This window comes from Tasmannia lanceolata, unplaced genomic scaffold (genome assembly GCF_043159265.1).
Source record: "Tasmannia lanceolata isolate RefF3 unplaced genomic scaffold, GAP_Taslan_0.1 ptg000006l, whole genome shotgun sequence".
In the NCBI taxonomy this organism is placed as follows: Eukaryota; Viridiplantae; Streptophyta; class Magnoliopsida; order Canellales; family Winteraceae; genus Tasmannia; species Tasmannia lanceolata.
The window spans coordinates 17,962,845-17,988,829 of NW_027518683.1; the positions used below are offsets into that span (position 1 = coordinate 17,962,845).

The following is a 25,985-nucleotide window of genomic DNA, read 5'->3' on the forward strand; positions in this document are numbered from 1 at the left end:
TGGTTAAATCCAATCCTTATTTGGGGTAGTGGTAAATAATCCAATCCCAAGCTATGTATGAACTCAAATTGCAAAATATTTCCAAAGGAATGCTATTACAAATATATCTTAATGAACCCAATTAAATCTCTTGGATTTTGGAAATATCATGCCAAATACTTCTCTAATTTCTCCACTTCTTCCAAGCTTCCAATGAAGAGAGGAACGCGTTGATGAATCTGCAAAAGAAAAACAGGAAAAATGTGTATTTATGGAGCAAAGGTATATTATTTCTACACTGGTTTACAAGTTTAAAAAGAAAGTTAAGAGTTTGATGATCTCCCTTTCCTAATTAGCAAGGTAGAACGGAAATGATAATGATACTTCACTTTATTAAACACTTTTTTGATGGGCTGCTGAAGAGCTTTTTGAGAATTGTAATTGCCTCTTAAGATTTGACTTAGACAGTTTGAAATGAAGAGAATAGTACAATTACTGAAATAAGGGAGTGCGGGCATCATTTCCCATGTGAAAAATTATATGATATGCAAAAGCAATGTAGATAAATATTACCCTCCACTCCATCATGTGCCGCAGGTGCATGACATAAATTCTCTGGGGAGATGATATCTGCACTCCCTTGTTCTGATATCAACACTGGTCTCCTTATTTTAAACTTACTCTTCTCAGCTGTTCATAGCTATTTAGAGATTGCACTAGCCAATGAGAAGTGTTAATATCAAGATAGAAGACTGCTGATATCAGAGGAGAGCTCGGCCAAAGTAAAGAATGAGTTGACTCAGATGAGTCAATGATTGATGCAGACAACTTTTTGTTAACCCCAGTATGCCAAAAGAGTTTCCGATTGGATTAGCAGAACAAAACTCATACTCACGAGAACTCATAGTTAGCAAAACGTGATTCGGCAAAAATACGGTACTGGTTCAAAAAAACATAGTAAACACAAGAAAATGAGTCTAGAATTTTGTCATTTACAAAATATGGCAGGCTAAAATTGGAAATTTGGCCAAAAAAACGTGTTAAAACGTTTGCTTAAAAAAAAGGGAGTTTTATTCGTTGTAAAAGAGATTTGCTAACTATGTGAGAACTTAGTCAGGCTAAAAGAGAGTGTATTCTGGTGAGTTGATTTGGGGAGTTACTTGATGTCTATGTACAAAATTGAAGATGATATATTTGCTCCCTTCTCTTCCCCCGACCACCCCCTTTAGTGGAAAAAGTAGTAAAAAATACAGTAGAAGAGGGTGGCTCGGGGAAGAAAAGGGCACGAATATATCACTTTCCATACACAATACTGGCACATATTAATGATTTTCTTACCTCTTCGGGCTGGATATCGAGTATTCTCCCGAGCCCATCGGACCCTTTTCCACCAGCTTGCTCAACCAAATAGCTCATTGGTGCACACTCATACAAGAGTCTTAGCTTCCCATTTTTGCTCTTTTTATCTCTGGGGTACCCGTAAATGCCACCATATAATAAAGTCCGATGAAAATCGCCCACCAAGCTACCGATATATCGGGCCGAATAGGGCTTTCCGGTGGGCCCCGGGTCCTTGAGGTCGTCCATGTATTTCCTTAGCTTCTCGTCCCACATTTGGTAATTACCTTCGTTAAAAGAGTAGATCTTTCCTGATTTGGGTATCTGTATGTTCTCTTGGGTTAAAACGAACTCCCCATACATGGGGTCCAGTGTAAAAGAGAAGACCCCTTTCCCTATGGAGAGAACAAAGATTACTGAGCTGGAGTACATGCAGTAGCCCGCAGCCAATAGATTGCTGCCAGGTTGGCATACGCTGACTACGCACTTCTGTTTCATTTGGTCGAGCTGCATTACGCCACGTGTAAAATGGGTTACATTATTTGCATCAATAGTTACAAATTTCGGATTTGGTAATAGTTTGGGGAGGCAAATGTTAGAAAAATTCAGAAAATGTTTGTCTTTGTTTCTAAGATGAATGTTCTCCATGCTGATAGCATGCTGGGGTTTATTTTATACTTGGATAGTGATGATGCCAAAATCCAGATCTGTGATTGTGCGGTCGATAGAGAATCCCCGCTTGATACCTACAATCACAGATGAAGGGGGTCAGGACTTGGTCCCGGATAACCACTTCGACACCCAAGTCAGATTTCGACCTCAACCAAATAAATGAACCAGCAAGATAATGGGATGGGTAATTAGATTACCAGATTCAACTACAAGTTCTTTATAGGGTGTGAGTGATTCAAGGAGGGAGTAGGGTCCGGGGGAAGGAGAGTAATGGCGTCTGGCACCTTTTACACTTCCTTTCCAGTAGTTATCCTAGCTTTAACGGGCAATTAAGGCCCTTCTTTAATGGTGGAGAATGTTCCTTTGGTTTTTTCCTGGTTTTTAGAGAAAGGGATCTCTTTGTCTATTCCAATCCCTTTCTTGTTGTTGTTTTTCCGTATATAAGCTTGTCTCTCGTGCATGCAACCTCTTTTGTCGTGTGCCACGTGGACTCTCATCATTTGAGGAAAAATGTTTCAGTTTCTTGGATTGGGTAGAATGTTGGTCGCCATAGAAAGTTAACAACGTACGCCACCGCTCGCTTATTCTCTCTTAAAGATAGTAGATAATGGTTATGATAAGTAATGATGAGAGATCTTTTAGGGATAATTATGGACACATGGCATGATCCTACAGTTATACCATATTTTACCCTATCAGATAGGCACGCTATCTTCTCTTTAAGTCGAACTAGGGGTGCAAGTAGGGTCAACTTTTGGGAATACGGGTTGAGCCTTTATCATAAAATTGAGTCCAGTGGTTGATTCCAATTCATTTTTAGCAAAAGCTCAACCCAAATTGACCCAATTTGCACCCCTACTTTGAACTTAGTTCTTAGTTAAAGTAGGGAAATGATATATTCTCGCCCTTTTTTACTTGGGACAACCCCCTCTATTGTAAAAGAGTAGTCACAGATACGTTAGATGGGGCTTTCCCAAGTAAAAAGAAGGACAAATATATCACTTCCCATAAAATATTACCGAAGCAAAATGGGTGAACAATTAATAAATTATCCAAGCAGGATAGCCAATATTTCTAAGAACAACTTATCCAAGGATTTCTATACCCGAGGAGAACAGCCCTAGTAGAGATGGGTCTACACAGTTTTGGATGTATCACTCCATTTCCAAGAAAGCTTCAAAACTAAAACCCTATTCTTTTTGGAATTTGACAACCGAATTTCAGTACAAAACCGATTATTAAAATCATGTTTAATTTTGAGTCCAATAATCAGCTTTGTACTCACAATCAGTTGTCAAAATCTAAAACAAACCAGGTGTAATTGAGAATTACCGTAGGATCATCGCCGATATCTGCGAGGCACTCATCATTTGGGCTGTAGATTCCGAAAATGGATCCAGTGGACACGGCAGCATCGATGTTCGAAGAGCCATCCAAGGGGTCAAAAACCACAATGTAGTTACCAGAGTAACTTTCTTCGACCGCAACGGGTACATCTTCTTCTTCAGATGCGATAATTCCGGTCCGGCCACTTGATCTCAGGCAGCTGGAGAACACCTGCCAATGCAATCACTTCGGTTAGTATGATTCGCCCTGCCACCAATTTTTGAGGATTAAATAATCCCTAAACAAGTCATGTTTTTCACAAAATTATGATTCTATACAACACAAATACATCTAAGTATGATGCAATGCCTATCCTGCCATACATGTGGACCCCATCGGGGATCAATTTGGAATTTGGATGGTGGGCACTTTCTTCCATTGCACAGGGCCCTAAGCACCTTTTGGTGGAAGTAAGATGAAACACATATGGTTCTTCTAACTTCCTCACTTGAAAACAAGGACTGAATTTTTCGTCCACTCTAAGTTCTATATCCAAACGACAAATCATATCCAAAATGAGCAAACTAAAGTATTTACATGCCTGTTCTGCAAAGTGTCTTCCAAATTATGAAATGGCTCTAGAACTTTTCTTTTTTCTTGAACAAAAAGCCCTTCAATACTAGGTTCACAACTCGGGTCGGGTGGGTCAGGTTTTCTAGAATCCTACCCTACCCAAAAGCCTATCTTAGATCCAGCCAGGTCTGTTTTTTTTTATGCTAAAGTCTGAGATTCATATATGAGTAAAGGGTTTCTGCGCTCGAGGGTAGATAAGCTTATCTGCCCTCCAGTGCAAAAACAAGGGTGGGCCCACATTGTTGGGAGGATCTAAAGCATTCATTTGGAAGGCCTTTTCATGGATAGGGTGTCCACAAAAAATCAGTTCCATTGGATCATCTTAGGGTGTCCATTTGTAGGATGAAAAAAATGGGCAGATTAGAGGACAAACAGTATCTGTCCATTTTCATCCCCACAAATGACACCCTATGATGTTCCAAGCTGATTTTTGGTACACACCTCATCCATGATGGGGCCTTTCAAATGAATGCTTAGGATCACCCAACAATGTGGCCCCACCCTTGTTATCTACGCTCAAGCGTAGGAACCCTTTACTCTTCATAAATACCCTATTGCATGGGTTGAGTGAGTTTGATTTTAATGTTTAGCTAAGGATAGCCACTAATTTCAAGGATTGTAGAAAATAACAAATATTCACACTAAAAATATCTAAATGTTCACATCACAAGCTTATCACCTCATTGAAGACAATTATTATATTAATATACCAGAAAATAAACTCTCATATTTTTCAAGGGATATGTAAGAAATTTAAAGTAAACCTATAAGGGTGGGGTTGGGTCTTGGGTCTCAGGTTTTTTTTTCTTTAAACCAAACCAAAACCCATGAATTTTTGAAAAAAAATTAATATTTTTCTCTAAATCATGATCCTTGATGACTATTCCATATACAGTTTAAAGATTAGGGATTTATAGGCAAAAATTCGAATAATAATAAAAAAAGCAACAAAAACCAATGGCTAAGATCAACTGATCAAGTGGGCCACCAAAAGATGATCAACTGGTTCCTTGTGTGTAAACTAAAGCTCATATTAGAGCAACAGACAAGTCACAATTTTTTTGGATTGGTGATTATGATACTAACCTCATTGGATATAACATCAAGCTTCTTTTGATCTTCCCCTTGAATGTTAACTGCACCCTGAACACCAGTCAGATTTGAAATGCTCGCTCTTTGGACTAGTGAAGCAATCTGCTTGCAAGCCATAGATATACTAGAAAGAACTATGGTTAGCTCTGCATCAATATCCCCTGCTTGTTCTTGCTTTAATAACCACCCTGTTAGCGTTTGAATATCAAACCCACCCTTCTTACTAGTCTTCGCCTCCGCCGTTCCAACGGCCGCGCATTGGATTCCGGAGAGTCCGGCGCCGGAGTAAGTGATTTTCCGGTTAGGAGACAAGAGGTTTTTGTGGTCTGAAACGTTGAGTAGGAAAGAAGATAGACGGGAGATTGAACGAGAACCTGAAAGGAGTTGAGAGGAGGCTGGAATTGCAGTGGCCATGGTTAGATGATATGTGTGGTCTTTGTTTTCTCTACTTAGCTCTTTGAATTGCAGGTTTTTTTTCTTTTTTTTTTGGCTAGTGGGTGGTTTTGGATTACGTTGTTTGGCTTGTAAGGATTGTAAGGCTAGTAAATGTTTTCGGTTTTAGTGGGGCCCTCTTATCTTCGTCTTTGCATTTTGCTTGTCATCCTTGTTCATTGGTTCGTTTGGGGGTTTTGACATGAGTCTAGCTTGATTACGCATGGTGCGCACCGTGGTTTCTTACAAATGGGTAGTGATTGTATCTTGACCATAGGATTTTGTGGGTGGAAAATTTGAATGGGTTATAACCTAAAAATGATCTTGATCTTCTGGAGTGTCACCACTCACCATCTTCAATAGATTGTTATCCCATTGTCCGCTAAATGGCTTGTAGATTGATGGTCATAAGAAAAGTAGTAGCTTTCCGCATTCAACTTCAATTATCAAATGGTCTTAATGTATAAAGCTAGTGATTTTAAGTTATGTTATCTACAATGGACGGGCCTGTCACAAGCTTCTCTTATTAAGAGCTTCTTATTTCTGGTTTCTGGTGTTTTGAATTGAGAAACAAGCATCATGCCCACATTTTCATTGGGTGTGTATATGATGGCCCATTGCTTGATGTATTTGGCCAATTAGGGGATGTGGCAACAATTGCATGTACTCTATTTTTAGCATGATGGAATCAACTCATATAGTGTGACCGATCAAACATGAGAATAAGTCATCTATGTTGTTCATTCACACATTTAGAGCCAAAATAGAGTTGAGTAGTTATATAATAATGCTATTGAAATTCTTATTTTCTATCTTAAGGCGGAGAAACTCTAATTTATTTAATTTATTTTCGCTTCTCATATTTGATAGTACTAGAAGAGGTATGACCTTCGACATCTTTGAAAAAAAATTAATTCTCTTCAAATGTGCAATATTTTTCCAATATATTTTTCTAATTTTTTTATTTTCACTTCTCATCTGGAGTTACGGCCTTCTTGATATGCCAATCATTGGTTTAAGTGCTGCCTTTGAGAGCTTAGTACCACCATCATCTGGACATGCTAAGCAAGGTGATTCTCTAGTGGTCTCTCGTGTTGAGTATGATGAGTTTTGGAGGTCTAATGACAAAGGCAAATAGCAAATAACCGACTACCACTTTAGCATGGCAGTTGCGCTTATACATGTCTTTGATCCTCACCTGTCCATGGTTGGCTACTAAATACAATTCCGAGTAAGCGTGGCACAAAGACGTCTCACGGAAGTAAATGCCCTCCCAAAATCTAATACCGTCCCTCCCTCCCACCCACTCTAAATCTAATGTTGGATGAGAGGGAAAACTGAAATTTACAAATGGAACGCCATGCTTCCAAACCTTTCCTACTGGTGGGTTCTACTCTCTAGTCTCCCCAATCCCTCCATCTTATCACATATTTTTCTCAATGTTTCTATTTCCATGATGTCAAAGCATCCACACAAAGCATACACAATCATGTGGTAAAATGAGTGTTTGTGCACCCAGCCTTGCTTGTAATTTGCTTTTTGTTCCTTTCTTTTGAATAAATTGTTATTGTTGCAATTAAAAAAAATAAAAATGTTGTGAAACCACCCCTCTAAAATAGTGATCTGCCATGTCAATGGCGAACCAAAACCTATGTTACATGGATTCTTCTGAATGGGCGAAGAATCTTTGTCGGGCACGTCTCGGATTCCAATACTTTAGGATTCACAGACACTTCTAGAGTTCTAGGTCTCTTTTAATTATTTTTTTCTGAATACTAATACCACAACCTTACCATTACTGCATGTTTTAAGTTGTATACATCCTAAAAATAAGTTTTTTTATATTTTTATATGAAAATAAAACATTATACTTACTTTTTTTTGAAATGGAAACATTATACTTACTTAACTTACTAAAAATTTAATATATTACTTATTATGATTAAAATTTCAGAATTAATTAAAATATTTTGGCGAATCCATGAATCTTTCTTTTTGTGATTGGCCGAATCCAGCACTCGATACCCGTGTTGGATTCCGACCCTCGTACCATCACTAATGCAAAATAGAGCAAACAAACTTAAGCCATGACACAAAGACACAGATTTATGTGGTTCGGCAATGCCTATGTCCATGGCAGAGGCGATACACAAAAAAACCCTAAAACCCTTTCATATAAAGCAGGCCATAACTTATTCTTATTGGGCCGACGCATTGCCTCAAATAAACGGGCCGCATACGGTCGCACACGAATTTCGGACCCCAACCAGTTGAAGTCAAGACACCCAACTCAACAAAAAATAATATTGCTATCTTTCTCCGAGGAAAAAAGTGTGTATAGTAGTGTGTGCATAGAACCTACTTTCCACAACTAAGAAGCTCATTTTGTAATTGTGTTCCCATGTTTTACATTATCTCCTGATCGTCTGACTGCATAAATTGAAGTCTGTTAACTAGAGATTAGTCTATCTATTTGTTGGATGACTTACAACTCTTAAAATTTTTGCTCTCAAACAGATTAACCTTTTTTTTAATACTTTAAAGTGCATTTTATGTTTTAAAGCTCTCATTAATTTTCTGAACTATCATTTGCGAGAGCCAATCCACAGCCTTTCAGTGGTACTCACCTTAAGTTATTTCTTTACTGGACCATTACACAACCGATAGACTTTTAAGGATATACTGTTTACTAAATTAAAATTGCGCTAAATTTGATCTACCAAAAAATTCTGTTCCAAAAAATTGCATCTGTATCTGATGGCAGTCTTTTTTTGGATCCGAAAAAGACCATTTGGATGCCAACAACTGCAGTCACATTAAGTCGCTGTGTTTACGGATCCGATGCCCACTGAAGCTAGTTCTGCTTGGAGATGGTAAATAGATTATTTATTTATTTTTGTTTTGTATAACCAAACTTGTAATAGATTATTTATTTATTTTTGTTATCTATAACCAAACTAAGACCTCTGATATTTATGCATATCTACAGGTCCTATTATTAGCCTTGGAAAGATCTATCCTCAGAATTAACAGATTTACAGAAGATGGATGGGTATAATCCTTGCCAAAGCCTTCTTATTATGCGGTTTGCTAGCATCCATCGCAAAAGGCATTTCGCAGATTTTGTCATCATTCACTCTGTGGCTGGTCTTACATGAGACAGACCATATGCGGAATGCCTTTTGCGATGGATGCTAGCAAATCCCTCTTATTATATTTTCAAATGCTCCTGGAGGGAAATCATTAGGTTTACCTGTTCTATCATGTGGAGAAGTGGAGTACTCTAGATTGTTTACATGGGAGAGAAATAGTTTTCTCAGAAATGTGAAAAGATCAGGCAGATCAGATTGATCCTAATTTATCCATTCAGTGCAATGGGAAGACTGTTTTGATGTTAACAGGCATTGTTGGGCTTGCCAATTAAGTGGCAATTAAGTTTTGAGGTGGTCTAAGCTCCAATCCACAGGCCAATCCGCCAGCCAGAGCTCTTTTACAGTGAAATCAGCATTTCAAAAAAAATAAATAAACAAAAGGTTAGATGCTGAGGTTAACAAAGAAAATGACATTGCTATGGTCGGCAACTCAGAATCTAGCTTAGGTTTTCACGACTAACTCTGGGTGATGCTGATTTGACCTTTTTGGGCTTTGTATCCTTTCCCTTAACTTGCTGTTAGATGTTAAAAAAGAAACTAAAAGAAGAGGAAAAGAGAAAGAGGGTGATGCTGATTTGATGTTTATGATTACTGTAAATTATTTACAGCAATCAGGTTAATGTATTATTTGACCTGAGCAAATGAAAAGCCAATATTGGAAATCTCTCTCTCTCTCTCTCTCTCATCCTATTATAGCATCAAATATGAATTATTTTGTTGAACATTTGAGAATTGAGACTACATTACATCCTCTCATTTTTATGATTGTGAGAATTTGATAGCTTGCTATACTGTCTCCAGGTAACAACAAAGGTGGATTAAATTAAATTATTAGTTTGGGCATCATAGACACTTGATTTGATTTTTATTAACCAGCTGATCTTGCAAGTCTTAAGAAGCTTATGTTTGCCATGTTTATATACTTGTTGAATGCTGATAACTTTGCTTCCCCTTGTATAGCTTGAACTTCGAAGGAGTTGAAGGATTTTTGGGACATATCTAATGGTGGCAAGTTGATTAAAGAACTCAACGAATTGAATGAAATGGCCAATTCCAAGATTCACTGGTTTTGCCCTATGCTGGAGTTAAGGGTCAAATCTTCAAATGGAGCCAGAGTGAGGCCTGATCAGATGGAAAAAGGCCAAAAGTAATGAGGCAGTCAATGATTAGTGTGAAAATACAAAGTGAAAGAGTACTTCTATGATTCCTGTTTTTCCAATTATGAAGTGTGGCTTAGCGATCCTACTCACAAGGGACCCGTGCTCAAGTGATTTGGCTAATAGTGGGTCGAGAAATATTGAATAGTGATGTGGGTGGTGGTTTCCAGAGGAATACAAATAGTTCTTGTTGTGATTATTGCGAATCATTTAGGTCCAGTTTGTTCAAGATTATGACAACTGATTTTGAGTCCAATAAATGGTTTTGGGCTTACAATCGGTTGTCACGAAGATAATTTAAATGAACGGGGCTTAAAGTCGTAAATAGATAGAAACAATCACTATTTTTTGGTTTAGGAGTTTTGGTTCTCCAATAGACTTAATAGTGTCTTCCTCCTAGGTGCACTTTTCACATCTTTAAAAAGCCACTGTTTTCTAATATAAATAGACCCTAGCTCCAGTGGTTAGGATGGCTCAATTAGAGAGAGCTATTGGCAATGCATGATCAACTACGTGACCCTCAAGATGTGCAATCAATATCGATGCTAAGAATATGGGGTGTGCTAAATCATGTTATCACTATTTTTTTACTTTAGCCCATGTTTGGACTGAGGGAAAAACATTTTTGACGAAATTCTTTATTCTTGGAATTCAAATGAAATAATTATGATTAATTTAGAGGGATATTATCTCTGATTGAAGGAAAAAAGTACTATTTTTTTAGAAATATTTTCCTTTTCAAGTAAGTTCCTCCAATCCAAACAGGGAGGCCGGAAATTTGTTTCTCGGCCTTTTTTAAGTGAAAATTTGGGTGTAAAATTTGTCTTACGGCCATTTTACAAATCCGAAACATTCCACACCATTGTCTTACGGCCATTTTACAAATCCGAAACATTCCACACCATAACAAACTATGAATTAAATTTCTCTACTCTATGGAATTGTTTACCCTCATTTTTTTAACGTAAGATCGGTCCGATGGGACCGGACCATAGGCTGATTGTTTATCCATTAGAATTACAGCAATTATTTACCAATGATTATTTTTCCCGCAAGATAAAAACAACTGTTATTCTCAACGGATTAAAGTTCAAAAAATTCAAAATGGAAGTTGATAGTTATGATAGGTTCCCTCCCAGAGATCAGGAATAGTTGTGGATGGTTACAATAGGAATCTATATAAAGGGATGATTGCGTCTGAGGAAGAGGTCTCATAACCAATTCAAACATTTCATAATTTATCAAACATTTTTGCTGTTGCGGCAAGACCTCGCCGCTAGAAATCCGGTTATCGAAGACTACTCAAACCAAACAGCCTTTGGCAACCCACGGAATTAGCCCAACGAGTGTGTGCAATAAATCAAGAGTGTAGGGAAATCAAGAAAGAAAACAAGAGAGCAAGAAACACAAGAGATTTACGTGGTTCGGCACTTTGGCCTACTCCACGGGCAATCCGGCAAGTAAACTTCACTATCAACAATGGAAAATTACAAACAAGGGCTGAAACCCTTACCTCTCCAACAATGGTGAAAACCCCACCAACACCCTCTTCTTTCAACTCAAGCAAATAACCCAACTCCCTCTTTACAATGTCTTCATAAACCCAAAAACACCATAAAAAGAACCCAACAACCTTGAATCAAAGCTATTGCAAGAGAAGAGGAAGAAGAAATCCTTGGAGAGAGAAAACCCTTTTCTTGTAGAGAAAAGCCCCAAATTCCCTTATTTAAAAGAGTAACCAAACTAAAGATAAACCCCTCTTTAGTGGACTTTTTAACACATTCCAAGAATGCCCCTTCTTAAAGAAGTAATACCCAAGTATTTTATATCACTAATCCAACATTTGCACTGTCTTTTACTTTTCCTCAGTTGCAGTTTCTTCCAAGAATTAAAGACTTGAAGGAATGGATTAATCACATTTGGTGAGTATTTCTCTTCAATTTCAATTCTATATACCTGAGCTGGTGTCTGTTTGTGTATCTCTATTAAGACTATAACTGAAGAGAAATTATATGATGCCCGACCGTCAAAATCACAAAGGCTAGGTGGCAAACCACCTGCCCTTGGATTTTGATATGGTTAAAACACTCAAAATAGGTGTTTTGACAAGATCAAAATCCAAGAGGGAGGTGGTTTGCCACCTAGCCTTTCAGATTTTGACGGTCGGCCACCATATAAAAACTCTTAACTGAATTCTTATCGATCACTATCAAGTCATTTGCATTCTGCGTGCATCGACCTTAAAGCCATCACTTTCGCAGCGGGTCTCTGGAAGTCCCTTGCCCAAGAAGGAAGTAACGTTCCGCTCTTCTTTTTAATCACATGAAATCCAATCCAAGGGGACGTAGTGAACCGCCCCTTGAATTGAATTTTGGACGTACATCTCACTAATTGGCACACCTGTGCATTCAACACACACCACACACGCCCTAGTGAGTCACTGATCACACCATCATTCCGGTAGTTGAAATAGGAATACACAGAAAGCAGGCTGCCCAATGGGCTTACGGGCCTGGACCCAACTTCCGTAGATTTGTTCCCAGATTTTAAATTTGCCCAGTAATCAAGCTGGACCTAGCTTGGAGTTGCTAAGAATAAATACCAGCTAGGGTGACTTATAACTTACAACCCAAACAGCCCAACCCGATTGTGCTGGTGACATTTCAATAGTCCAAACAACACAAGGCCTTTGAAAAGAAGCATGAATCCAGCCCGTCCCGTCCCGTCCCGTCCACAAGAGCGAAAACTTGGACATGTGATGGAATCGTGATCTGATTCCAATTCTGCCCGATTTCAGAATTTGCTTAAAAAAAAAGAACGGAATCAAGAGGGTGGAATATTGGAATTGGCCAGGGTGGAATTGGAGGGGGAAATTGTCAGAATCTGTATCCCGCCCCAAGAGGTGGTATTTTGTTTCTATCCAAGCCGGAATGGAATTTTTATTAGAATAAAATTTTAATTTTAATTTTTCTCTCATTCTGTTAAAGGGAGAATCAAATACAGACATACTATTTTCTCATCCTTGGGGAAAAAATCTTTAAAGTTTAATGTTAATTAATGAGTAAATGGACCTTTTAATTATGTAACAACTCTTTAACGACTCTCTCAACTAAACGGGAAGCTCTACCTAATCATTATTAAGAAGACATCATGCAAATGAAATTAAACCTTACACATGTTTTTTTTAAAAGTAATCCTCGTATATGGTTTAAGTAAATTTTCTTTTATTAGTAGATGAAAACATTGAGACCATACAAATTAAATAATTAAATAATAATTTATAGAGTTTATTAACTTACGTTGAGTCCAGACATGAACGTTCAAGTTTCCCTCTCACTCATTTTTTGTTTTCCCACCATATCTAATGTAACCTACTTCGGTTAGGCCCTCATAATTCTCACCTGATTTTGAATATTATTATAATACCCATAGTTTTACATAAAATGACATCAAAGAGCATGAACACAGCTTCTAGGGGTATGACATGTCATAATTTTTCATTAATACTTCATTTTCTAAAAATATAAAAAGCCATGTGACAAGTCATAATAGGTTGCATCACCCAATGAATGACATACACATCATGCGATTTACGATGCATTACACACCAAAATTATTGTCATTAATTACTAGAGTTGCAATTCGGGTTGAGCGTGTTGGGTATTCAAGAAGTCTATCTCGAGAAATTATCCTGGGTCAGGATGGATCGATCGATCTTTTTATGGGAAAGCCCGAGATTTATAAACCTGACCATACCCGAGATAGTTTATTGGGTCAGGTTGGGTAGGGTTTTTTAATATTTAGCTTAGAATAGTGACTAATTTCAAAGATTCTAGACGACAAGAAATATTCACATAAAAACTTTCGAAATTTTAGTCATTAAGTTCATAAATTTAAGAAGGAAATCACTTTTTCACATTGCAAACCTTATCATCTCGATGAAAACAATTATATCAATATATTAGAAAATAATAGGAAATGATAAATGCATCCCTTTTCATGACTTGGGACACGTGACTTGGGACACCCAGCTAGATCCACTATAGCTGGGTGTCCCAAGTCACGACTCACGAAAAGGGTTGCATTTATCATTTCCCAAAATAATTTTGTCATGTTTTTCAAAAGATGTACTTCTAAAAGAGTCGGGTTGGATTTTGCATTTCATGTTTTTTTCTTTAAACTCGATCCGAATTGAGATTGGGTCGGGGTTTTCAAACTGAAAATTGACCCAACCTAAGACCAATGATCTGTCATGTTTATTCAAGAGTTAATCAAGATAATTTGTCATGCTATTCAATATACACCTATAAGAGTTGGGTTGGATTTTGGGTATCGTGGTTTTTTTTTCTTTAAACCCGAGCTAACTTGAGATTGGGTCTGTTTTTTCAAACTGAAAACTGACCTAACCCAAGACCGATGATTTTTGAACCTGACTCAGGATGTTTTTGGGTCGACGCCGGGTAAAAACCGGGTAAAAACCGACCCAAGTTTCAACCTTGTAATTACTCCGATGTCATTTTCATCTCTCCGTATAAGTCTTTCTTTGGCCTTTTTCTAAAAAGAAGTGAAAAAATCTTTTCGAACTAGAATTGTTTTTGTTAAGAAAAATAATCATTTATGAGATGGACCCGTTGCCACATCTATGATGAATGAGTCCGTGGATATAGTAAGTTTCATAAGTCTAGTGATGATCTCATCCTCATGCATGATGAAAATGACGCCTAAGTTTTTTAACCCATTGATTTTTGTACGTATATCGGGCTTGGATCCCTAAATAGTCTCAATTGCCAGCACAAATACCACATGTTAGAATTTTTAAATTAAATCAAAGGTTCTTTTCTTTTGATTAAAATTTAGGAGAGTGATAAATCGACTCCCCATGTGTCTTTCTCTTTCTTCTAGGTTAGAGAGAGAAAGAGGAGAGAGATAGGCACATGGGGAGTCGATTTATCCATTTGGGGAGTCGATTTATCACTGCCCAAAATTTAAAGGGAAGATTTAAATTAAAGTTTCCCTCTCTTGTTTCGAAAGCAAAAGACTTTGTTTGAATGGGGCTTGAACCTAAGACCTTGATGCATGTTTGAAAAAGGGCTCTCATCTACAAGCAAAATCAAATAGTCCCACATTGCTCTGGAAGAAAATTCTTCTCATCCATATAAGTTGGAGAGTTGGAGAAAGGCTTGGGCCTTCAAGGGGATTTAGAATTTGTTGGATCATAGGCTTTTAGAAGAGCACAAGTCCATATTCAAAACACACACACGCGCATGCCTCGCCTCGCCGGCCCGGGTTTGGGTTTGGGTACAATTAAAGTATCTTTTTAGTGCCCAAAATCTATTTATTTTTCCCATTAAATTAAAACAGTTTTAATCTCCCCAATCCAACTTTACACAACGAATTCTGATTTTCAAACACAAAATACAATTGGTTCTGTTTTCTGTCATCTTCTTCCTCTGTTCCTTCTGTGTCTGAGCACTATTCCAAGGTGGTTCTGGGTGGACCAGTCAGCGAGTGCATGTGGACTGGAGCCTTTCTGGCTGTTTTATCTTGAGCGTCGGTTCGCGGATCTCGTTGCACCGTGGGGGGCGAATACGATTCTTAAGGAGAGTGACCATGTGGCACGACTCAGCCTCTATTCCTCAATTATGATTTTACAAGGTTTTCGTCAAAACAGATAAGTATAAATCCGTTTTATTTTCTTACTGGAAATCTAAAACAGTACCCAATTTGCAGACCGAATAACATTTTTCATCTCTGGATTTGATCAAGCCATAAATCAGACAAACTATATTTTCCAACAATTTTAAGAATCGTATTATACCATATCTGATCTTATGGCTTCTGAGAATCCAAACCCAAGTTCTGTTGATCCCATCTTTGGTGAGATTTCCAATCCAACTTTGGTTGTTCACACCCCTGTTGTGAACATGATTCTCAACACCGTTCCGGATTTTTCCAAGATCGAACGCCTTACTGGATTGAATTATAAACGATGGAAACAACAGATCTTGTTTGCTCTGCAACAAATTGGTGCCGCTTTTGTTCTTACCCAATCAAAACCATCTGAAGATTCTGCTGATTTTGAAAACTGGAATAATGCCGATTATATTTGCAAAAACCATCTCTTGAATGGTTTGTCAAATGACCTTTATAACGTGTACTATTCATATGAACATGCTGCTAATCTTTGGAATGCATTTGTAACTAAATATGACTTAGAGGATGCTTGAAATATGAAATATGTAATATGAAACTTTTTAGACTTTGCCATGGATGATGGGAAACCTATTTCTACCCAAATAGATGAGTATCAGTTTCTAATTGGAGAATTGGCTAAGGAAGGTATGAAGTTACCTGACACATTTGTGGCTGGTTCTCTTATTGAGAAACTGCCTTTGTCTTGGAAAGATTTTAAGATCGGAATGAAGCACAAGACAAAGGAATGGACCTTAGACCAAGTAGTTGTTCGGATTAAAATCGAAGAGAAGAACAGACTAAAAGAAAAGCAACAAAAGACCAAAGAGTATACCTCTAAGGCAAACATTATTGAAACCAAGAATGATGGGTCTAAGAATCTGAAACTGAAGAAGGAAAAGAACTTTAAGAAATCTGGACCTAAGAAGAAAGGAGTATGTTTTGAGTGTGAAAAACCCGGACACTACAAGAAGGACTGCCGACACCGAAAGACTGGTTCGTCTAGTGCCAAGGTTAATTTAACCGAGACAGATGTGATTGCAACGGTTATGACTGAGGTAAATCTGGTGAAAAATCCAACGGAGTGGGTTCTGGATGTTGGTGCTACAAAGCACATTTGTGGAGACCAAAAATCCTTCTACAACTATACCATAGTTAAGGAAGGGGATCAAGTTTTCATGGGGAACTCATAGACCTCAAAAGTTGTTGGTAAGGGTAAGGTCTTACTGAAGTTAACTTCAGGGAAGGTACTTGCACTACAGGAGGTGCTGCATGTGCCGGATATACGGCGTAACTTGGTGTTAGGAGCACTTCTTAACAAGAACGGACTGAAGCTCACCTTTGAAGCAGATAAGGCAATCATTAGCAAAAATAATGTGTTTATAGGAAAGGGCTATAATGCCAATGGTTTATTTGTTCTCAATGTACTTGAAATCTTGAAACCACATCACCTTATTAACCTGAATCAAATGGTATAGCAGAACGAATGAACAGAACCTTAAAGGATATGTTCAATGCTATGTTGATTAGTTCTGGTTTACCCTTGAACTTGTGGGGGGGAAGCACTTTTATCGGCATGTTATATTTATAACAGGATACCCGAAGAAGAAGGGTCATATACCATATGAATTATGGCATAATAAGATGCCTAGTTTGACTCACTTGAGAGCCTGGGGCTGCTTGGCTAAGGTTGGAATACTTGAACCTAAGAAAAGAAAACTAGGACCTAAGACTTGTTACTGTGTATTCACAGGATATGCTCAAAACAGTACAGCCTATATATTTCTAGTTTTGAAATCAGTTGAAAATATCATAGAATATAACACTATAGTTGAATCTAGGGATGTTGAGTTCTTTGAACATCACTTCCCTATGAAGAAAGTAATTCCTAAAGAACCTAGTAATGATTCAAGAAATCAAACTGAAACTGAAAAGGATTTGGACCCTGAGTTTGAAGAACTCAGAAGAAGTAAAAGACAAAGGAAAGAAAAAAATCAAGGAGATGGGATGTTCACTTATCTAATAGATAAAGATCTTGTAACTTACACTGAAGCTGTAACTTCTCCAGATGCTGTGTTCTGGAAAGAAGCTGTAAAAAGTAAACTAAACTCCATAATGGAAAACTACACTTGGGAACCAGTGGATCTTCCACATGGAACTAAAACACTAGATAGCAAGTGGATATTTAAAAAGAAGCTAAGACCTGATGGGATAATTGATAAATCCAAAGCAAGACTAGTAGCTAAAGGCTTTAAACAGAAAAAGAGATAGACTTCTTTGATACCTACTCTCCTGTTGCTTGGTTATCCACCATTAGGACATTATTAGCTGTAGCTTCTATTCATAAACTAGTAATGTAACGACCCGGATTTTTAGAAATACAGAACTCGAGGCATAGGAGAATGTTAAATACTAAATTACATCATTTTTCTCAAAGACTTTCTGTAAGCCCAAGGGTTCCCCATGGGTTCATTCAATCACCTTGTTTTGATGATTAACAAACGCAAATTGATTAGTCGTTTATGGATTGATCCTTTGTCTTGAGTGTTATGCTTTAGACAGGTCCTACACAAGTCAAATCATTACTAGCACACACCTTGTTGGCCTATGCTTGAAGATGAACCAACCAATGGACAAAGGAACTAGAGCACTTGGACAATCCACACATTAGAGGATCTACTAAGGAGAAGCTCAACAATCATCTCAAAGCATTGAACATACAGAGAAGATCATGAAGGCCAAAGCTGGAAGATCAAGAACCAATGTAAAGGATCAAGGAGCTTGTACCACAACTTGAAGATGTCAAGCATGGAAGCTCAACCATAGAAGATCCAAGCTCAAAAGAAGAGTTCAAGAGAGTGACAGAAAGGGTAGAATGTATTCCTATCTCTCTTGCATTTTCTTTTGTCAAGGCACATTGTTTAATTCCCTAAAACTAGTGAAAAGTAATATTTTCCAAAGAGACTACAACACACCCTAAGAGCCTAATTGGATTAGTAAATGATCATGTGGTGTTCCATCATTGTGGAACCCTCATGACATTCCATTTAAACATGATAAAATTGAGTTTAAAAAGCCAAAGAAAAATCAGCACTGAAAAACAGAAAAATCTGCTGAATTTAGGCTTCTCGGAACTCTGAGAAATGGTCCAGGTAATAAAATTTATATTCTGGTCGTTTTCTTAGAACTCTGAGAGCTTTCTCGGAACTCCGAGAACACTACGAACTCAAAAAAATTATAGCTGTTGGAGGCCCAACGGCTAGTTGACTGTTGACCAGAAAATAACCGTTTTGCCCCTGAAACGGCCATGTTGAGTTGGGACACCATATATACCCATCTAATGGGTCTAAAACATATGATGAACATTGTCCAACTTCAACAAACCCTAGAAAATCATTTGTGAATCATTTTTGGGTAAAAACTCTCATCAACCTCTTGTGCCTTGATTTGGAGAAAATCATTTGAGATTGGTTTAGGCTTTAAAACTGTGATTGATTTTTGAGAGAATCTTGTGGGAGCTTGAGTGTGTATTTTAGCCTACTTAGAGGCAAAGTTAATCTTCTTCTTCGTTCAATCGATGGCAAGGGAATCCGGTATTAATTCCCTTGGGTGAAGCGCTTAGAACTCGGCGTAGAAGGAGAGTCATTGTAAAGGTGGAAGGGCATCCTTATTTAATTCCCTTGTAGTGTAAAAGCCTCGGAGCCGGGCGTCGTGGAGGTCTCAATAGTGGAAATCCTCAAGTGCGACCTTGAGTAGAGTGGAGTAGGCCGTTTGCCGAGCCGCTATAAATCCTTATGTCACTTGTGTTGGTATTTTCCTTTTCTCTCCCACCCTCTCACTCTTTTATTTGTGCTTGCAGTTTTACATAGTTAGAATTGAGGGAGTAGTTAGCATGTTATTTTCAATTGAATAATTGTACCATGCTAACTAGGCTATAAATCACATAATTAAGTTTGTCAATCAACAAGGGTTTTGAACTTATATTAGTTTGTAATATTGTTTAAGTTCAACTATTTCAAACTTAATTAAATAGGGGACAGATCCTGGGTGAAATATTAGGAAAAAATTTTAAAAGGCAAAAGATTTTATAAACATCCTATTCACCCCCCTCTAGATTGCCAAACCGATTCACTCCTCATATTTCACTTGGTATCAGAGGGGAAGGCTCTTATATAGATTTTTGAACTTTCAAATTTCTTCAAGAGAAAAGATCTATATTGACAACCAAATGGCTTCTAGACTTTCTTGTTTTGATGGAACCAACTATGGATCATGGTCGAACCATATGAGGTCTTATTTAAAGAGTCTAGATAAAGACTTGTTTAAATCAATTGAAAATGACTTTGTTTTAAATTTCAAATCTAAGAGAATCAGTGATTATGACAAAAGATTATTTTCTCTTAATTCAAAAGCCATGATTTCCTTATGTTGCTCATTGCCCTCACATCTATTTGAAAAAGTTTCATCATGCAAAAATGCTAAAGAAATTTGGATTTCATTAGAAAATAATTTCAAAGAAAATAAGGGAAATGATATTTACGCCCCTTTTATCACCAGGGACACCCATTTGCTAGTGTACTTTGCAATCAAAGCCTTTGGATTTTTCTGACATAAAGTACATGAGCCCCCTTTTTGCCATTGATACACTGACGCTGGGTGTCCCTGGTGATGAAAAGGGGCGTAAATATCACTTCCCGAAAATAATTGCTTGATAGCTCTTGAAAATCAAAATAAAGAAAATGGTGATTTAAGTGATGATGAGTTAGATGGTTTTGGTCCTCCTGATTATGAAGATCTTGTGAATAATTATGTTAAACTTAATGATCAATTTAAACTACAAACCACAAAGAATCAATCACTTAAAAAAAATCTCTCAAAATAATTTCAAATGAACTTGAAAAATCTTCAAAATGAATATGTAAATTTACAAAATGAAGAAAAGAAATTAATTGAATATAACATTGAACTTGAAAAGAAAAATCTTGATTTAATGGAAAAACTTAAAGTTTTCAATGAAGAAGAAGATAGAAATAGAGTTTTCTCATCTCTTGAATAAATAAACTTAAAAAGGAAAATAATTGATTTGAAAACTGAGAATGACAAACTTGAGTTGGAATACCATTGTCTACAAGAAGAAAAAGCTAAACATAATTCTCACCATATACATTCTTGTAGTTCATCATGCTCATCTAGTCCTTCTACCTATTCTTTCATGTCTTGTTATTATTGTGGTAGATTTGGACATTACAAATCTAGATGTAGATTTAGATTTGTAAAAAGCTCTAAGTTTGTGTGGGTTAGAAAAGACTCATTATATCACACAAACTTAGTTGGGCCCAAGATCGTTTGGGTTCCAAAACCCCCTACTTGAGGCATTTTACATGCTTAGTAGTTTTAGGGGTATGTGCTATAACTTGAATATCATTTGAGAAATTTGGTTGAATAGATACAATGTGCTTATTCTTGTTTTGATTCCATGTATCTATGCATGCTTGTGCTTAAATGATAAATCTCTTCTTAGAATTCAAAGTTTATGTGCTTAAACTTATTTACAATAAGACTTTGACATGCTATATTTAAGTGTAATATCTATTGAAAAAGGTTCCCTAGATATCCCATTTGATATCTAGTTCATCTTGTGCTAAAATTGTTAAATTTTATAAAAACTATGCTTCTAGATACAATATGCTTGATTCCCATGTATCCAGTTAGTCTTGAGCTTAAATGCTATATCCCTTGAGTTTATTTGGGTGCTAGATGTCACATTATTATTTCCTTGCATCTAACCTCATATGTGTTTTAAAGATCACATTTTTGTTGTTGAAAGAAACAACTTATAGATACAATAGACTTATATTATTTGATTCTTGTGTATCTATATATACTTCTCTTATGTGTTTTAAAGATTACATTTTTTCCAAGTCTCTCTCTCTCTCTCTTTTCTCCTCTCTCTCTCTCTCTTTTCCTCTCTCTCTTTCTCTACTTTTACTTAACACTCTTTATTTTTCTTTCTTTTCTCTCTCTTCCTTTCTGTTTTTCTTCTTCTTCTCTTCCTCTGTTTATAAGGAAAGCTGAAGTGAATAGTGACATGAATAGTATTTGAATAGTGACCTTTGAATAGTGACTAAATAGTGAATGGATAGTGACACTGAATACGGAACAACAACTTTTGTAATTTTCGTCAACTTTTTCAACTACTGTCTTAAATGCATTTACGAAAATATATAAATAGTAAAGGTATAAATAAATGAATAGTAAAGGCTGCTTGAATAGTAACCGAATGATTAATATTATTTAATTATTATTTTCGTCAGTAAATATAGTTCACCCGCTTAGTTAGTGAGTTAATGAAAGTGGTTGCGGTGTGTCCTTCTGGTAGTGGTTTCCACTAGTGATAGGTCCCGCTGGCGGTGGGTCCCACTGATGGTAGGACCTGCTTGGGTGGGACCCGCTTGTGGTGGGACCTGCTGGTGAATAATACTTGGTGGGTCCTACTGTGAATTAGTAAATATGAATAGTGATATAAATAGTGTCAATGTATAGTAATTTTGAATAGTGACTATTGTGAATAGTAAATATGAATAGTGATGTAAATAATGTCAATGCATAGTAATTTTGAATAGTGATTATTGGTAATATTCACTATATGTAAGTATATCTACTCATTTCTAATTGACATCTGGGGCGGTGACTTAGTAGTAGGATGCTGTTCAATTCACGCTCAGCGTCGGGTTCGAATCGCGTAAGCCCCATTATGCCAGATGTCCTCATGCCCGATTAACTCGAAAAAATGAGTAATGGCTGATGATTATCCACCTATGAGGCCATTTTATTATATATATATATATATATATATATATATATTTACCGGTTATTATAAGTAATATATCAAATGGATGTAAAAACAGCCTTCTTAAATGGAGATTTAGAAGAAGAAATTTACATTAAATAACCTGAAGGATTCATTGTGTCTGGACATGAAAATAAAGTTTGTAAACTAATGAAGTCACTGTATGGCTTGAAACAAGCACCTAGACAGTGGAATGACAAATTTAATAGTGTCTTAATTACAAATGGCTATAAAATTAATGAATCTGACAAGTGTGTTTATAGTAAGTTTAATGGTGATAAAGGTATAATATTGTGTGTATATGTAGATGATATACTAACATGGGTACTAATTTAGACATAGTTAAATCTACTAAGAGATTTTTAATGTCAAATTTTGAAACCAAAGATATGGGTGAAGCTGATGTAATCTTAGGGATGAAGATCATCAGAAAAGAAATGAAATAATATTGTCGCAGTCACACTATGTAGAGAACATTCTTAGGAAGTTTGGACAATATGATAGTTCACCTGTGAAAACACCTTTAGATTGTCAGGTTCACCTTAAGAAAAATAAAAGTGAGATGGTATCTCAAAAGGAATACTCAAGTATTATAGGTTCAGTATCATATTTGATGCACTGTACTAGATCTGACATAGCATTACCAGTTGGAAAACTTAGTCAACACACACATAGACCAGGACATGAACACTGGCAGGCTTTGACTAGGTTGTTAAGGTACTTAAAAGGTATAATGAACTTGGACTGCATTTTAAGGGGTATCCTGCTGTCTTAGAAGGCTATAGTGATGCGAATTGGATCTCTGATTCAAGAGATTCAGTGTCTACCGGTGGATATGTATTCACCCTTGGTGGGGGTGCGACTTCTTGAAAATTGGTTAAACAAACTTGTAGTACAAGTTCCACTATGGAAGCAGAATTTATAGCCTTAGCTCTAGCAGGAGCTGAAGCCGAATGGCTCAGAAATTTCTTGGCAGATGTGCCTTTATGGCCAAGGCCAGTTCCTTCAGTGTCTTTACACTGTGACTGCCAAGCTGCTTTAGCCAAGGCCAAAAGAAAGACCTATAATGGCAAAAGAAGGTATATTCGCCTGAGGCATAATTTGGTAAAGCAATATTTGAGTGAGGGAACAATTGCACTCGACTTTGTAAGGTCGGAGAGGAATCTGAAAGATCCTCTGACAAAACCACAGATAAATAAGGTGGTTTATGAGGCATCGGTAGGAATGGGGTTAAAGCCCGTGGCTTAAACCATTAGTGATGGACACCCAACCTATGTGAAAGGAGATCCCTTAGATTAGGTTCAATGGGTATTAACAAGTCACCGGATGGTTTGTTAACACTATCACCCCCTACTCCTAGATGGAAAATGATGGAAGATAGTGTTGACTGCAAATAAGGTAGGATGAGTTGTAGACTCTTAATCAGTTCATTATCTGTGTTGGGTGGTATGTTACTTGTAGTGCATACTTGATGACCGACCTAAGCGAATGTGGAGGTGAGGCCGCTTCCTATGAGAATTTAACGGGTAATTCTCTAGAACATTCATGAGAACTAAGAAGGGAACAAGGCCAAAATGTTCCAATACTGTGAATGAATCACCAAAGAATCGATGATAGGGTGTGGGTAACAGGTTAGTCGGTTACACCTACGAAGAAAGGTTGAAGGAGTCTAACTCTACCCGTACTAGGTAACGTAATCTGTTTAACCTAAATATTAGTTGAAGTCCAAAAGATACCGGTATGAATCCACTCTATTTTCTAAAGTGCTCAGATACTTCCGTTTTCAAATTGCAACTGTATTTTAAATCTTGTAGAGGATTGATAGAATTTTTAAATTAAATCAAGGTTGAAAAGTCAAAGATGCTCTTTTCTTTTGATTAAAATTTAGAGGGAAGATTCAAATTAAAGTTTTCCTCCCTTGTTTTGAAAGCAAAAGACTTTGTTTGAATGGGGACTTGAACCCAAGACCTTGATGTGTGTGTTCGAAAAAGAGCTCTCATCTACAAGCAAAAACAAATAGTCCCACATTGCTTTGGAAGAAAATTCTTCTCATCCAAAAGATGGAGAGTTGGAGAAAGGCTTGGGCCTTCAAGGGGATTTAGAATTTGTTGGATCCTAGGCTTTTAGAAGAGCACAAGTCCATGTTCAAAACACGCGCCTGCCTCGCCTCGCCGGGCCGGGTTTGGGTTTGGGTTTGGGTACAATTAAAGTATCTTTTTAGTGCCCAAAATCTATTTATTTTTCCCATTAAATAAAACAATTTTAATCTCCCCACATTTTTTGGTATTAGCACCCCTATTAAGTGTGAACCGTTTCATATCCAAGAGTCATATTTGTGACTCTTGGGAGAGAAACGTTTAAGGCACTAATGGGTAATTAATCGTTTCCCAACGGTCACTTCCTCATATATATGAAGGAGAGAACAACACCGTTGGAAGATACAACTTTACACAACGAATTCTGATTTTCAAACACAAAATACAATTGGTTCTGCTTTCTGTCATCTTCTTCCTCCATTCCTTCTGTGCATGAGCACTATTCCAAGGTGGTTCTGGGTGGACCAGTCAGCGAGTGCAAGTAGACTAGAGCCTTTCTGGCTGTTTTATCTTGGAGCGTCTGTTTGTGGATCCCGTTGCACCATAGGGGGCGAATACGATTCTTAAGGAGAGTGACCATGTGGCACGACTCAGCCTCTATTCCTCAATTCTGATTTTACAAGGTTTTCGTCAAAACAGATAAATATAAATCCGTTTTATTTTCTTACTGGAAATCTAAAACAGTACCCAATTTGGAGACTGAGTAACACATTTCATCTCTGGATTTGATCAAGCCATAAAATTAGACAAACTTTATTTTCCAACACCACATCTGGAGGGTGAGGGTTATTTAGTCATTTCGATTTTCCTTCATTTAGATGAGATCATCTTGAGGGTGAGGGTCATTTAGTCCAATTCCTCCATGTCAGGAGATCGGCAAATGAAGAAGTGAGATCAACAGCATGGGAGATCATGAGCAGGGTATAATGTACTCTTTGCTGCCACGATTTTCTCCATTGTGTGCTTTCTAATAAATCTCACCATTTCAAAAAAAAAAAAAGGAGAAGAAGAAGAAGAAGGTCGAAAGTTGGGTAGGTAAAGAACATGCTGTGGGGTTAAGCAAAATTATTATATTTTTACCCATGCGAAACCTTAATTAACCCACATTAATTAATTGAATCATTTGTGAAACAAACCTTTGTTTAGTTATTTTTTTTTTGAACTAGTAAAAATGAAGGGGATGGGTTGATCTGGCAAAGCTATAAAGAGTAACATATAAAGCTATGTGTGAAGACGAAGTCTAAGAGAAACTTGATGAAAATTGAATAATGATAAAGAAAGATTCAAACCTTAGATCTTTTGAACACATTACAGTCTTCTACTAAAATTTTCTATAGTTTTTGGACACGAAAAATGAACGAAGTAAGAAAGTAGAGAAAGAAACAAAAAAGTGGTCGGGTGGGCCCACTCCCATTCTTTAACACGCCAAAACCTTCACCAAATTTTGCGACTCCGCTGTAAAATTAGGTAGAGCAATAACTAAATTAGTATAAAAATAAAAATATTCGAGAAAGAGATCATGTGGTAGAAAGAAGGTTTGTTCCCTCAAATCATTCTCCTATTTAAA

At 37.1% G+C, this 25,985-nt stretch overlaps 2 protein-coding genes across 3 annotated transcripts; one reads left to right on the plus strand and one right to left on the minus strand.

Moving 5' to 3' along the window:
• HCEF1 (high cyclic electron flow 1) lies at nucleotides 1–5,554 on the minus strand. 2 transcript variants are annotated; one of them, XR_013251467.1, is made up of 5 exons: nucleotides 5,035–5,554; nucleotides 3,322–3,546; nucleotides 1,318–1,824; nucleotides 553–695; nucleotides 1–218 (listed from the first exon to the last, which is right to left on the minus strand). XR_013251467.1 is itself a non-coding variant. In XM_077382722.1 (4 exons), the coding sequence occupies exons 1-4, from the start codon at nucleotides 5,452–5,454 to the stop codon at nucleotides 147–149; spliced, it is 1,224 nt and encodes a 407-aa protein (XP_077238837.1). In that variant the 5' UTR covers nucleotides 5,455–5,554; the 3' UTR covers nucleotides 1–146. The 2 variants fall into 2 exon arrangements, 1 of the variants encoding a protein (XP_077238837.1); XM_077382722.1 differs by lacking the exon at nucleotides 553–695.
• Nucleotides 5,555–15,612: 10,058 nt separating this feature from the next.
• LOC143878787 (uncharacterized) lies at nucleotides 15,613–17,743 on the plus strand. The gene is made up of 4 exons (XM_077381020.1): nucleotides 15,613–15,910; nucleotides 16,040–16,644; nucleotides 16,735–16,896; nucleotides 17,003–17,743. Exons 1-4 carry the CDS (start codon nucleotides 15,613–15,615, stop codon nucleotides 17,741–17,743), a joined length of 1,806 nt encoding a protein of 601 aa, XP_077237135.1.
• The last annotated feature ends 8,242 nt before the right edge of the window (nucleotides 17,744–25,985 follow it).